The following is a 13527-nucleotide window of genomic DNA, read 5'->3' on the forward strand; positions in this document are numbered from 1 at the left end:
CAGAGCGAGGAATCACAATCGTCACATTTGGGAACTGCACTTAGTGGCTTTGGAGAACAGACAATTAAATGACTAACGTAGCCCTGTCAGTTGTTAGGTCAACAAGTAAACCGTTTATTTCATAGTCCTCTGCAAGATCACTTTGCAAGGGCCTGGAGGTTTAGTTTGCCATTTTCTTTGTTCCTCCTGGTGCAGAATGACTGCAAAGTAAAACCCAGGCAAATAAAATTCCTGAGTCTTATTTTGTCTGCCCCAGTATTTGATAAAACACTCAAACCTGTGCATTTTCCTTTCCTTGGTACACATAAACCCAAGTGTGTTTCATTAGATATTGCTAATATCAAATGAATATTAAACGTACATCTCGTTTCAGAAGACTTATTTCTTCTTCATGGACTACGGGGGAAGATTGTGCAAATCTGACACCAAATGAATTCATTTGTTCTCTGAGAGTGAAGTGTTTGAGATCTTGATTTATTTTTTGATATTGCAATGACATTTCTTCTGGAACGTGTTGGTACCAATAAAGTGTTTACTAATCAGGAACGTGTTCCTCACAATGGTGTCTTTTTTCTGTTGAAAATACGTTAACAGTTTATGCAGAAGTGATGCGGGTGTGATTCTTTAAGTCAGGAGAAGTGCACTTTGTCAGCGTCACAATTTCAAGTTGGCTTTAGGAGATGCATTCAGGTACCGGGTTCACGTCGGTGTCAGTCGTCCCGTTTCTTTATTGCGAGGACACTTGTTCCATATTCCATTGTTTGACAGAAATAATCTTAGCTCATGTATTTTTAACTCTGAAATTAGATTACTGAATTTGAAAAACTGATTAGCAAACACCCCGAAAAAAAAAAAGCTTTCCCAGATACTTGTACTTTAGTCATGAGGGCTGTCAAAAGCAAAAATAGTGTTCTTGAAAATACGTCAACTTGCAGATGACACGCTGCTGAACGTCCCGACTCGGCATCACGTGTGACGTCAGCCCTTGATTACAGCAATGGGTCGAAGTTTGATGGCCTTCTTGCTAATTCCAGCGTCGTGACAGGTGTTGACGACGTCCGTCACGTTTTTATATGATTCAGGAGCCTGGAAACAAAACAACCAATCAGACCTCAACAAGACAACTCGTATCTGATGACAACTGTTGTTGCAAATCAGAATGCATGACGAGATGACGCCAATTTAAAAACATTTCCAAGGTTACAGGTCCCATGAAGTGTGTTCATTCTTGTCACCCCTTTAATCTGCACTTCATTTACATCGACCCAAAACTCGTATTCAGTGTTTTTCTCTCCCTGATAAATTGTAGCGTTTTGCTGCACTTGTGAGCATACACCAATACAAATGTCCCAGTGTCCTAGCTAATGAACTAGAACACTGGGACATAAATGTGATGGAGTCGCCCCCAATTTTTTGGAAATTGTTAAGTGCAAAAATGAAGATTCTTCTCCAGTAGGAATGCAACCAGCAGAGGGTGTAAGTTTTCACTTGCTCTTCTAGTAGCACATTGATGTCCAGATTCTTTTAAAACTGCCTGGACATTATTGGCTGCTACTCCCTCGAGTTATCACACCAAACCGTTCCGTTTCATTTGGATATACATCAAATGACAGAAGTCTGTGGTGCTCTACATGCACTTTTGTGGGACCTTTAACCATGTCTGCCCTACCTCTTCCATCACCAATTTGGGCGACGCAACTCTTATGGCAATGCCCATGTCCGCTAGCTTGTCCAGCACGTCCTGGAAGTCCAAGTTCCTACGGGATTTTGCTCGAGACAGAGCACGACCCTTCATAAAACAAGCAGAAACAATGTGGTTAGGAGTTACCTGGACAGCCATTCCTTCTCTTGTTGAGCAACCTGAATGACTTGGCAAGTTAACTGGGAAACCTGAGTGTGCAGAAAGAAAGGGAGGACTTTCATGTTTGTTTGCTCTCATTATAAAGACATAAACTGGCTTGTACCGCGCCGTGGCAGGTAGTTCCAAAGGTCTCCGTCATGCCTTGATCTGTCCCTGTCAACACATAGCTGCAGGTGCCCATCGTGCCTCCAATCAACACGGGCTGGCCTGTAAGCTGTTTTGGACAGAGAACACAACAATGGCATGAAATCTCAAGACAGGCACAAATGAACCCTTGTCTGTTAGATGGACAACACGTATCCCGATGAACTGATACCTGGTAGTCTACAGCGATCAGCGGGTGATGTGGAGGGAACGCTCTGGTGGAGCCCTTGCGGTGCACCAGTAGAGTCTTCTGCTTGCCGTTCACCACATGCTCTTCCACCTTGGCTATGTTGTGGGACACATCATAGATCACGTGCATGTCCAGATCATCTGGTGTGGTGGTGAACACTTTGGAGAAGGCCTGTTAGACAGAACAAGGGCCCCATGTGTTCAGGGGGTGGTGAGAAAGATTAGTTAACTCTTCACTCTGTTTTAAGCCTCCTACAGACTGTGTGATGTGGGCCGTCTCAAATGAAAGGTGACTAAATGCGGTGATATCTTTGGTCGTGGCTCCAAAATGGTGGTCCTACGTCTCACTGTGAGACAGGTTCAAAAACAGCCGTTATTACGGTCCTGCGACCGAAGATAAGCTGGGACAAAAGTCTGACACTGTCAGAAATGTAGGCTGACCATCTCACAATGTGACTGCTGCTACGACCTACGTCTACTGACCAACCAATAGAAATGCAGCAGGAAATGACGCACTGGTCAACACCACGCACAATCTCTGCTGGCGCTGAACACAAACAAACACACTGTCAGCATCTGTGACCCAAACGCCATGAATTCAACAAAACGAGCTGTGGCGACTATTGGAAGGACTCGGATTCCTGCTTGGCGTCATGTTGCTCTACCAGCGGCGTAGACTGATGTTTTTATGGACTTGTGTCGTAGCCTGCGATTCATCAGGTGTTATCGTACAGTCTACATACATCACACTTGATGTCGTACCGAGTTCATTAGATCCATATCGCACAGTGTGGCTTGCAATAAACTTATAGGATTGCATAGTCTGTAGGAGGCTGTACATACATGAGCAACACAGTCTAAACTACTCAACATTGCTGCAAAATACATGATCCTACCTTGAACTGAGCTGGGTGGGATTTGAACACAATGAATGACAAACGAGGCTTCATGTTGCCTTAACATGTCAATGTGTCATGAGATGTGGAATTAGCAAGAAGTGATCACATTATAAGAGGAAATTCACAAAAGTCTCATGTGACACTTCAGATCAGACTACCCGTCTTCCTCTTGACTGGAGAGGTTTAGTAGACTAGCACGACCATGAAACGTAAAAAACTGCAGTGGTTTGTGAGCTTCCATCCTGATCTGCTTCATGGAGATATTCTGACCTGTCTGGTGAGGAAGGTCATGGAGGAGCGGTTGACCCAGGCGTAGTTGCCTGCTGCAGCCATGCCCTTCAGATAGTCCTGGCCCTCCTCAGATGTGATGCGAGCACACGCCAGCTGACGATCATTCACCACGATCTTGTCCCTTTTCATCGCCTTCTCCATGGCAACAAGTGCATCTGAGTCAGAATAAAGATGCTGGTTACTGCACATCCCAATCTGCTTAAAGGTGAGCACTTACTTTAAATACCTCCTACTTAGGGCTGTGCGATGATGACAAACATCCTATCGTTTCGTATTACGTTCTATCGATTATTTCATTTTGTCACGAATCACTACGGCAACAGAATATGCTTCGTCATTGGGAGTCTGTCCATTTTTTGCACCGATCACATTAATAAACGACTGACTGGACCAAATACTATTTATTCATTGAATTTACAGAAAATGTGCTATATCATGATATGTATCACTATCGGGATATGATATTTTAGTCATATCGCACAGCCCTACTGCTCATCATCCATCATGTTCAGTACCGCACAACAGCTGCCTACACTGTACATGCTAAACGGGTGATTATCATGTATACATGCTATACAGGTGATTATTGTGTACACATGCTGCACAGGTGTTATACGCTGTGTTACCAGATCACAGCACAAAGGGAAGCGGTGCCTACCTGTGGCCACTTGGTGGCCCAGTCCTCTGCTGCCACTGTGGATCATTACACACACCTGGCCCTTGTGGTCGATGCCCATCTTCTTCGCAGCGTAGTCATTATAGATCTCATCCACCACCTGGATCTCAGCATAGTGGTTACCTGCCCCTAACGTGCCCAGCTTTTGGACACAGAGAGCAAAAGAAGGTCATGTGGGGTTTTCTTGGCGACATTAACAAGAAACGGTCTGTAAAAACAAGAGTATTTTCAAAGCCAATAATTAAAATGTCCCACAGTCAAACGGGCGGGGGCAGAAGGGCTCTGCTGCTAAGCTGTTTGTTACCTGGGGCAGCCCTCTCTTCTTGGCCTTGGAGGAAACCTTATTGGGGTCCGCTTGCAGCATCCTACCGTACTCCTCGCAGTGCTCCTTATCTTCAGCCCAGGCATAGCCCTCCCTCAGGGACCAGTCCACTCCCATCTCCAGTGCCTCCTCCAAGTCCCTGCACGGCCACAGAGAACCCACTCAGACTTACACAATACAGGCAGAGAATGTGGAAGTAAGCCTTGACAAGTGAAGATACTTTACAGACACACAACCAGGGATGTAACAACATGCTGTTCTGGGTCCACCCAGTTCCAGTGGAGATTAAGATGTATTGTTAATGAAGGAGGGTCAAGTGTAGCCAACTTTTCACACCTAACTGTGGAAGGTCCCATGAACACAAGTATGTTGTGAGGAGTTTTACCAGGAGGATGTAGCACGTGGGAGGAACACACTATTCCCTCCAGTTACCCCCCCCAAAAAAGGCACCCTGGCTGACCAGAGGAGGCGCTAGTGCAGCAACCAGGACACACCCACATCTGGCTTCCCAACCGCAGATACAGCCAACTGTGTCTGTAGGAACGCCTAACCAAGCTGGAAGTAACAGGGATTTGAACCAGCGATCCCGTGTTGGTAGACAACGGAACAGACCGCTACGCTACCCAGACGACCGCTATATCATATACCCATGTTACAACCACAACAATAACAGCAGTAATTGTAACCAGTACACAGCAGTTGAATATGAATTTACGATTGTACGTTTGTATTGCTCGTCTGGTTTGAAGAGGTGGTGTAGATATGTACTGTACATGCTACATCTGTACACTGTATTGCTCGTCTGGTTTGAAGAGGTGGTGTAGATATGTACTGTACATGCTACATCTGTACACTGTATTGCTCGTCTGGTTTAAAGAGGAAGCATAGATATGTAGATATGTACTGTATATGCTACATCTGTACACTGTATTGCTCGTCTGGTTTAAAGAGGTAGCGTAGATATGTACTGTACATGCTACATCTGTACACTGTATTGCTCGTCTGGTTTAAAGAGGTAGAGTAGATATGTAGATATGTACTGTACATGCTACATCTGTACACTGTATTGCTCTTCTGGTTTAAAGAGGAAGCATAGATATACAGTGCATCCGGAAAGTATTCACACCTCTTCACTTTCCCCACATTTTGTTATGTTACAGCCTTATTCCAAAATGGATTAAATTCCTTTTTTTTCTCTCATCAATCTTCATACAATACCCCATAATGACAAAGTGAAAAAGGTTTTGTAGAAATTATTGCAAATTTATTAAAAATAAAAAACTGAAATATTGCATGTACGTAAATATTCACACCCTTTACTCAGTACTTGGTTGAGGCACCCTTGGCAGCGATTTCAGCCTCAAGTCTTCTTGGGTATGAAGCTACAAGCTTGGCACACCTATATTTGGGGTATTTCTCCCATTCTTCTCTGCAGATCCTCTCGAGCTCTGTAAGGTTAGATGGGGAGCGTCGCTGCACAGCTATTTTCAGGCCTTTCCAGAGATGTTCAATGGGGTTCAAGTCTGGGCTCTGGCTGGGCCACTCAAGGACATTCACAGACTTGTCCCGAAGCCACTCCTTCGTTGTCTTGGCTGTGTGCTTAGGGTCGTTGTCGTGTTGAAAGGTAAACCTTCGCCCCAGTCTGAGGTCCAGAGTGCTCTGGAGTAGGTTTTCATCAAGGATCTCTCTGTACTTTGCTCCATTCATCTTTCCCTCGATCCTGACTAGTCTCCCAGTTCCTGCTGCTGAAAAACATCCCCACAGCATGATGTTGCTACCACCATGCTTCGCTGTAGGGATGGTATTAGCAAGGTGATGAGAGGTGCCTGGTTTCCTCCAGATGTGACGTTTGGCATTCAGGCCAAAGAGTTCAATCTTGGTTTCATCAGACCAGAGAATCTTGTTTCTCATGGTCTGAGAGTCCTTTAGGTGCTTTCTGGCAAACTCCAAGCGGGGTGTCATGTGCCTTTTACTGAGCAGAGGCTTCCGTCTGGCCACTCTACCATAAAGGCCTGATTGGTGGAGTGCTACAGAGATGGTTGTCCTTCTGGAAGGTTCTCCCATCTCCACAGAGGAACGCTGGAGCTCTGTCAGGGTGACCATCGGGTTCTTGGTCACCTACCTGACCAAGGCCCTTCTCCCCCGTTTGCTCAGTTTGGCTGGGCGGACAGCTCTAGGAAGAGTCCTGGTGGATCCAAACTTCTTCCATTTACGAATGATGGAGACCACTGTGCTCTTCGGGACCTTCAAAGCTGTAGATTTTTTTTTTGTACCCTTCCCCAGATCTGTGCCTCGATACAATCCTGTCTTGGAGGTCCACAGACAATTCCTTTGACTTCATGGCTTGGTTTCTGCTCTGACATGCACTGTCAGCAGTGGGACCTTATATAGACAGGTGTGTGCCTTTCCAAATCATGTCCAATCCATTGAATTTACTACAGGTGGACTCCAATCAAGATGTAGAAACATCTCAAGGATGATCAGTGGAAACAGGATGAACCTGAGCTCAATTTTGAGTGTCATAGCAAAGGGTGTGAATACTTATGTACATGCAGTATTTGTTTTTTGTACATGTACATGCTACATCTGTACACTGTATCGCTCGTCTGGTTTAAAGAGGTAGCATAGATATGTAGACTTGTACTGTACATGCTACATCTGTACATTGTATTGCTCGTCTGGTTTAAAGAGGTAGCATAGATATATGTAGATATGTACTGTACATGCTAGATCTGTACACTGTATTGCTTGTCTGGTTTAAAGAGGTAGCTCACATCGTAGATCTGTAGGCGAGACATATTGACCAGAAGGAGCTGTTTACAAAGCGTCATCGTCCTCTTCTTTCAGCTTTTCCACTGTTTTTCAAGGTCACCACAGCAGATTTTACAGTTTCCATCAGGACCCTGTGAGGGCACAACACCAGTGCTGGCTGTTGTTAATGCGGGCCTCGACCAGTCCGGTATGGTCTTGTCAAGCCGCATACTGATTTGGCAACATTTTACATCAGATGCCGTTCCTGACACAACGACTAAGCCTATGGACGGGCTTAACAAAGGGTCATATTTACATAATAAGTGTCTGTTGTTGCACCATACGGTTAAGTGTTCATGAGAGAAATGGCCTGTGCGGAAAAGCTGTTCCTATGTCTGGTGGTTTTGGTGCACACTGCTCTATAGTGGTTGCCAGAGGGTCGGAGTTCAAACAGATTGTGTCCTGGGTGTGTGTGGGGGGGGGGGGGGGTCTATGCTGATTCTGCCTGCCTGTTTCTGGTCTCTAAAGGTATACAAGTCCTGCAGGGTGGGCAGAGGAGTGCCAGTGATTTTTTTCTGCTGTCCTTACGGTTTGCTGCAGTCTGTTTGTATCTTGTTTTGTTGCTGCTCCAAATCAGACCGTGATCGATCTGCACAGGACAGACTCAATGACTGCAGTGTAGAACTGACTCAACAGCTCCTGTGGCAGACCAAATTTTCTCTGTTGCCACAGAAAGAACATCCTCTGCTGGGCCTTTTTGAGAATGGAGTTGATGTTGGTCTCATACTTCAGGTCTTTGGGATTGGTAGTTCCCATAAACTTGAAGGTCTCCATGGTTGACACAGGGCTGTTGGATATTGTGAAAGGAGCAATGTTGAGGAGTGTCTCCGAAGGGCTACTGTCATCTCCACAGTCTTGAGCATGTTCATCTCTTAAGTTGTTCTGACTACATCAGAGCACCAGCTGCTCAACCTCCCGCTCATATGCAGACTTGACGCCATCCTGAATGAGTCTGATCACCGTAGTGTCGTCTGCAAACTTCAGTAGTTTAACAGCTGGGTCCTTGGAGGTGCAGTCATTGGTGTAGAGGGTGAAGAGCAGTGGGGAGAGTACACATCCCTGGGGGGTACCAGTGCTGACTGCCGTATACCAGAGGTGACTTCACCAGCCTCACCTGCTGTGTCCTGCTTGTCAGGAGGCTGGTGATCCACTGACAGATGGGAAGGGATACTGACCACAGTGAGCTGGGAGAGTTTGGAGGAGAGGATTTCTGGGATGATTAGTGTTGAACACTGAGCTGAAGTCCACAAACAGGATCCTTGCATATGTTGCTGGGCAGTCAAGGTCTTCCAGGATGTAGTGCAGTCCCATGTTGACTGCATCATCCCCTGACCTGTTTGCCCGGTAGGCAAACTGCAGCGGGTCCAGCAGGAGTCCTGTGACGTTGGGCATTATTGGGCATCATTTGGAATCATGCATACAAGAACTTGACCGATCACTTTAGTGCTGAGAAACTGAACACTGCTGAATCTTCTCACTGGGTTTCAACAGTCCAATAAGCAAATATTTTGAGCTTTTAAAAACCATGAAACATCTCCTTTTTGAAAAACGGGAAGCTCCCAGTACAGTCAAATGTATCTTCATTTATTATATCTTGATCCAGAGTACAGCGGTAGCGCAAAGAGAAAAGTGGTAAGTTTCTCAATTCTGACACGGTCGGTGAAGTTTTTGTCTGTAGTATGCTAAATAATTAATGGCTGACATTTTAACAGGATCTAAAAGATAAAGAAAAAAAAAGGTGAACCTATCGTTTAAGGCAAGATCAATGATGTTATCAGATATAGCTATCTCCTTGCATAACCTCACTGCAAAAGGATTGTGTAATATAAAAATACTAGAAGAACCCCACTACAATGTAGCGGTTTGGTTATCCACCCGTCTAAATCTCCCTCCTCTTCATCCTGCCAGCTAACCGATGATTCTGCTCAGAATCATCTGAAATGCCGAGAAAAGGGGTTTACCCCCCCCCCCACTCCCTCCCCCCAAATGCTCAGAATCATCTGAAATGCCGAGAAAAGTGGTTTACCCCCCCACTCCAACTCCCTCCCCCCAATGCTCAGAATCATCTGAAATGCCGAAAAAAGCGGTTTTTAGCCATTTTTAGAAAATTCATATTTTGCATAATTATGCATAATTATATTTTAATTTTCTGCTATTTTTCTGGTCCTCTCTGGAACAATACCTACCACTTCCAAAAAAAATTAGGATCATAAGTGCATTTTTGCAAAAATGCATATATTTTGCATAATGCCAAAACATTTCTAAATCCCAGAAATTTTTTTTTATATAGGTGAAAAAAAATCAAAAATGCTCAGAATCATCTGAAATGCAGAGAAAAGTGGTTTTTAGCCATTTTTAGAAAAATGAATATTTTGCATAATTATGCATAATTTTAATTTTCTGGGATTTTTCCTTTACTCTCTTGAGACAATACCTACCACCTCCAAAAAGAATTAGGATCATAAATGCTTTAGTTTTCGGCCCCGCTATCTACACTAACTAACTAACACACACTACACTAACACCACACACACATTACGAAAATATGGGAGTCGACTATGTACTCACCACCCGGGACACAATATTCAAAAACTTTACAAAAGCTATTAAACATGTGCTAACAAAATGTACATTGAACACTGAGCCCAAAACACCCTACACTGTGCAGCGTAAACATCACATGGCGTTCACAGCAACCAATAGCAGGCCACATAACATATCACCTGACATGTCCAGAGCCAATCACAGCAGAGCATTTTAATCGCTTGCTACCTGTCACTAACTGTGCCCTAACCCCCCCTTTGAGGCCAATAGTTGTTCTAACCAAGCATATTTCACATACATGACATTGCATACACAATAACATTAAAGGGGGAGAGGGTCACATTTTCCAGGTTAAGGAGGGGGGGGGGGTCCCAGAAAAAAATGTTAGGTGAAAAAAATCAAAAATGCTCATAATCATCTGAAATGTAGAGAAAAGTGGTTTTTTTTAGCCATTTTTAGAAAAATGCATATTTTGCATATTTATGTAATTATGTATAATTTTAATTTTCTGGGATTTTTCCCTTACTCTCTGAGACAATACCTACCACCTCCAAAAAGAATTAGGATCATAAATGCTTTAGTTTTCGGTCCCGGTATCTACACTAACTAACACACACACACACACTAACACCACACATACACACATTCCGAAAATATGAGTAGACTAGAAGAACCACGCTACAATGTAGCGGTTTGGTTATCCACCCATCTAAATCTCCCTCCTCTTCATCCTGCCAGCTAACGGATGATTCTGCTCAGAATCATCTGAAATGCCGAGAAAAGGGGTTTACCCCCCCCCACTCCCTCCCCCCAAATGCTCAGAATCATCTGAAATGCCGAGAAAAGTAGTTTACCCCCCCCCACTCCAACTCCCTCCCCCCCAATGCTCAGAATTATCTGAAATGCCGAGAAAAGTGGTTTTTAGCCATTTTTAGAAAAATGCATATTTTGCATAATTATTATAATTATATTTTCATGTTCTGCTATTTTTCTGGTCCTCTCTGGAACAATACCTACCACCTCCAAAAAGAATTAGGATCATAAATGCTTTAGTTTTCGGTCCCGCTATCTACACTAACTAACACACACACACACACACACACACACACACTAACACCACACACACACACATTCCGAAAATATATTAGTAGATCGCTCATTAAAAATTGTAACCTAGCTGGACCTCTTTCTAAAAGAGGGTCAAGTACGATGTGCGATCTTTAATATAAAACAGGTGAGACTTCCATGGAGTCTGGTAGAAGGGACATCTGCATACAGGAGAACAAGGCACATCAAGGCTATCGTCCAACATGAAAGAAGTCTTCGTAATACTTCTCTCTGTACTGTACATTCCCAGTGCATGTCATGCACATGGCAAAAGAATTTCTGATTCTGTATGTTTAGCTTCGTGTTCTGGTTAGCTTAATGAGCTTGTTTATTGGCTTTGTAGATGAAACAGCATTTGAGTATCTTCAAGTGCTAGTAATATTTCGTTGTCTGCAAGTCAATGAATTACATTATTTGTAACAATTATATGCCATCATAATGCTTCTCACAACTACAACACTCGATCCAAATGACTTCAGTTGTGCCTACTGAGCTGTGCCTAGCACAGGAAAACAAAATGGAGTCTTGGATGTGGAAAAATTGTATACATGTTACGTCCAGAAAGACATACTCATGCACTCCACTATACTCAGGGCTGCAAAATACACACTTAACAAAATAAAGGGGAGCCAACTTTCTCCGCGCTCTCCATTCCGTACAAAAACGACTTACTTGGCACTCATGGGAATGACTCCTTTGGAGCCCACGCCCACTGGGATATGATCAAACATTGCCTGGGCTAGCTGCTCTTTTACAGGCTGGACATCGCCTTCATCCAGATTTGTCCTCAGCAGTCGCACACCACAGTTAATGTCAAAGCCTACACCACCTGCACAATCACAGACCATAGAAAGATAAAGACACATTGCACAGTCACACCGGTGGACAATTAACAACCAAACTCATGAGGGTATCGCACACCTGGAGATACTACAGCACTGGGGTCACTCATATCAAATGCAGCCATGTTTCCAATGGCGAACCCATATCCGGAGTGGACATCAGGGAGACCAATTGACCTCTACAGAGGAAGAAAATTTTTCAACACACTTGATGACTTTAAATTTTGGGTATTTAAAAATGTGTGTCGCAAGCATGTCCTATTACTTACATGTACTATTCCAGGTAGTGCTGCAACATTTCCAATTTGTTTCATAGCCGGAAGGAATCCACCAAAACCTAGGTCGTCAAATATTATAAGCTTAGGATCCAGTGGACATCACCATAAGTAGTTTTGCTTCCTACATCTGTGTAATTATGTTGGCTCTATGGCGACATGGCATGGCGTTCCACCAACCTCCTCCTCGACAGGCATTGCGCAGCTCCTCAAACATCAGTTTCTCAAGCGGATCATTGACATAGAAGATCCCTTCAACCTGTAATGAAAGAGGATCTAGCATGACAGCTTTGGAAACGGTAAACTACCACTACCCAGTCTGGTGAACGCCTGAAACACACTTATCATGTTCAAGTTGAAAGTGACGATGGTAATACCGCTACATTTCGCTTGATGAATGCATTTACAAAATTAGCATATAATCCTTTTGGAGACTCACTTGTGGATGCGCATCTTTCGAGCCACATGGACTTGGACTATGCTAGCTAGAGACAGACTGAAATCATAGGAATCGAGGAGTGGGCTAGGTTAGCTAAATAGAAATTCAGCGGGTTCATTCCATCTAGTTTCTTACCTGCATATTCGGAACAAACCCCTTTTTGATCCTCCAGCAGTTTTTGTCAATTTTGTCCAAGTACTGCAACTCATCGTTATAAGTTCGACTCATTGTGCAGCTCAGAAGAGTCGATATCGCGCAGACAGAAAGCCTGGCTGGCGCTGAGGTCTTCTTCTTCTGCTGCTGCTGCTGCTTTTACAGCCCAGATGCCAGCGTGCTGCTCGCTACGGAGGGCCGGACGGCTTTACTGACGGAGCAAAAACGCGTTTAAAATATGAACGATACAAGAAACAACTTAAAACGCTTCGTATATTGAACAATATGTTACTGTGTATAACTTCAAAACTGGTAAGCAACTGTTACGTTTATCACCACTGCTCTTTATTAAATCCTATTCGATGCCCAAAAGTCTCCCTACGCACTTGCAATTTTTTTTAACAAAACTTTATATATATCCAACTCAAAACATTAAAATGAGGATATAAACATTAAAAAATTACAAACAATACAGCAGGGGACAATAACAAAACAACCAATTCAAGGCATCGTATAGTTTCAAAGTCTTAATGGCTTTTTTCGTTTTTAAAATAACAGTTAAGTTCCATGCTAAACTGAACAATATGTGGTCTTTTACTTGACCATCTGCATTTGTGGATGTAAAAAATTTACCATATAAAATAAAGAGATTTCACACAAAAAATATCTATCCTTGTTTTTCTTTTCATGAAAACTTTATTCAAATGAACTTTAATAACGCCTATTCTTTCAAACATCTGTTCAACCTCGAGTCAAAAAAAAAGTTTCCCCACATAGACAGTCATAAAATAAGTGTGACATTGTTTCAACATCATAATCACACACAAAAAAATTACACATTTTACATCAATGCCATGTTTGTATTTTTTAAGTGGCTAATTTGTTGGATAAACAAGATGAATTATTCGGACCTATGCATATTTAAATTTATTGGTGACACAAAACTTATCATTAAAGGTCCATGCTACATTCCA

At 43.3% G+C, this 13527-nt stretch overlaps 1 protein-coding gene across 1 annotated transcript; it reads right to left on the bottom strand.

Annotated features, from left to right (window-relative positions):
• Positions 1-146: 146 nt before the first annotated feature.
• rtcb (RNA 2',3'-cyclic phosphate and 5'-OH ligase) lies at positions 147-13216 on the bottom strand. The gene is made up of 12 exons (XM_056276183.1): positions 12536-13216; positions 12142-12220; positions 11956-12023; positions 11766-11865; positions 11517-11673; positions 4365-4521; positions 4043-4202; positions 3364-3539; positions 2178-2366; positions 1965-2075; positions 1670-1789; positions 147-1086 (listed from the first exon to the last, which is right to left on the bottom strand). The coding sequence occupies exons 1-12, from the start codon at positions 12626-12628 to the stop codon at positions 979-981; spliced, it is 1518 nt and encodes a 505-aa protein (XP_056132158.1). The 5' UTR covers positions 12629-13216; the 3' UTR covers positions 147-978.
• Positions 13217-13527: the final 311 nt, after the last annotated feature.

Source organism: Lampris incognitus, chromosome 3 (assembly GCF_029633865.1).
Source record: "Lampris incognitus isolate fLamInc1 chromosome 3, fLamInc1.hap2, whole genome shotgun sequence".
NCBI classification, from domain to species: Eukaryota; Metazoa; Chordata; class Actinopteri; order Lampriformes; family Lampridae; genus Lampris; species Lampris incognitus.

Coding starts and splice junctions, on each gene's coding strand:
- rtcb (XM_056276183.1), bottom strand. CDS start 12,628: ATGAGTCGAACTTATAACGATGAGTTGCAGTACTTGGACAAAATTGAC. Junction 4,522..11,516: donor GTCATTCCCATGAGTGCCAA/GTAAGTCGTTTT, acceptor GTGGCCGTGCAG/GGACTTGGAGGAGGCACTGG. Junction 2,367..3,363: donor TGACCTTCCTCACCAGACAG/GTCAGAATATCT, acceptor TCTGTCTAACAG/GCCTTCTCCAAAGTGTTCAC.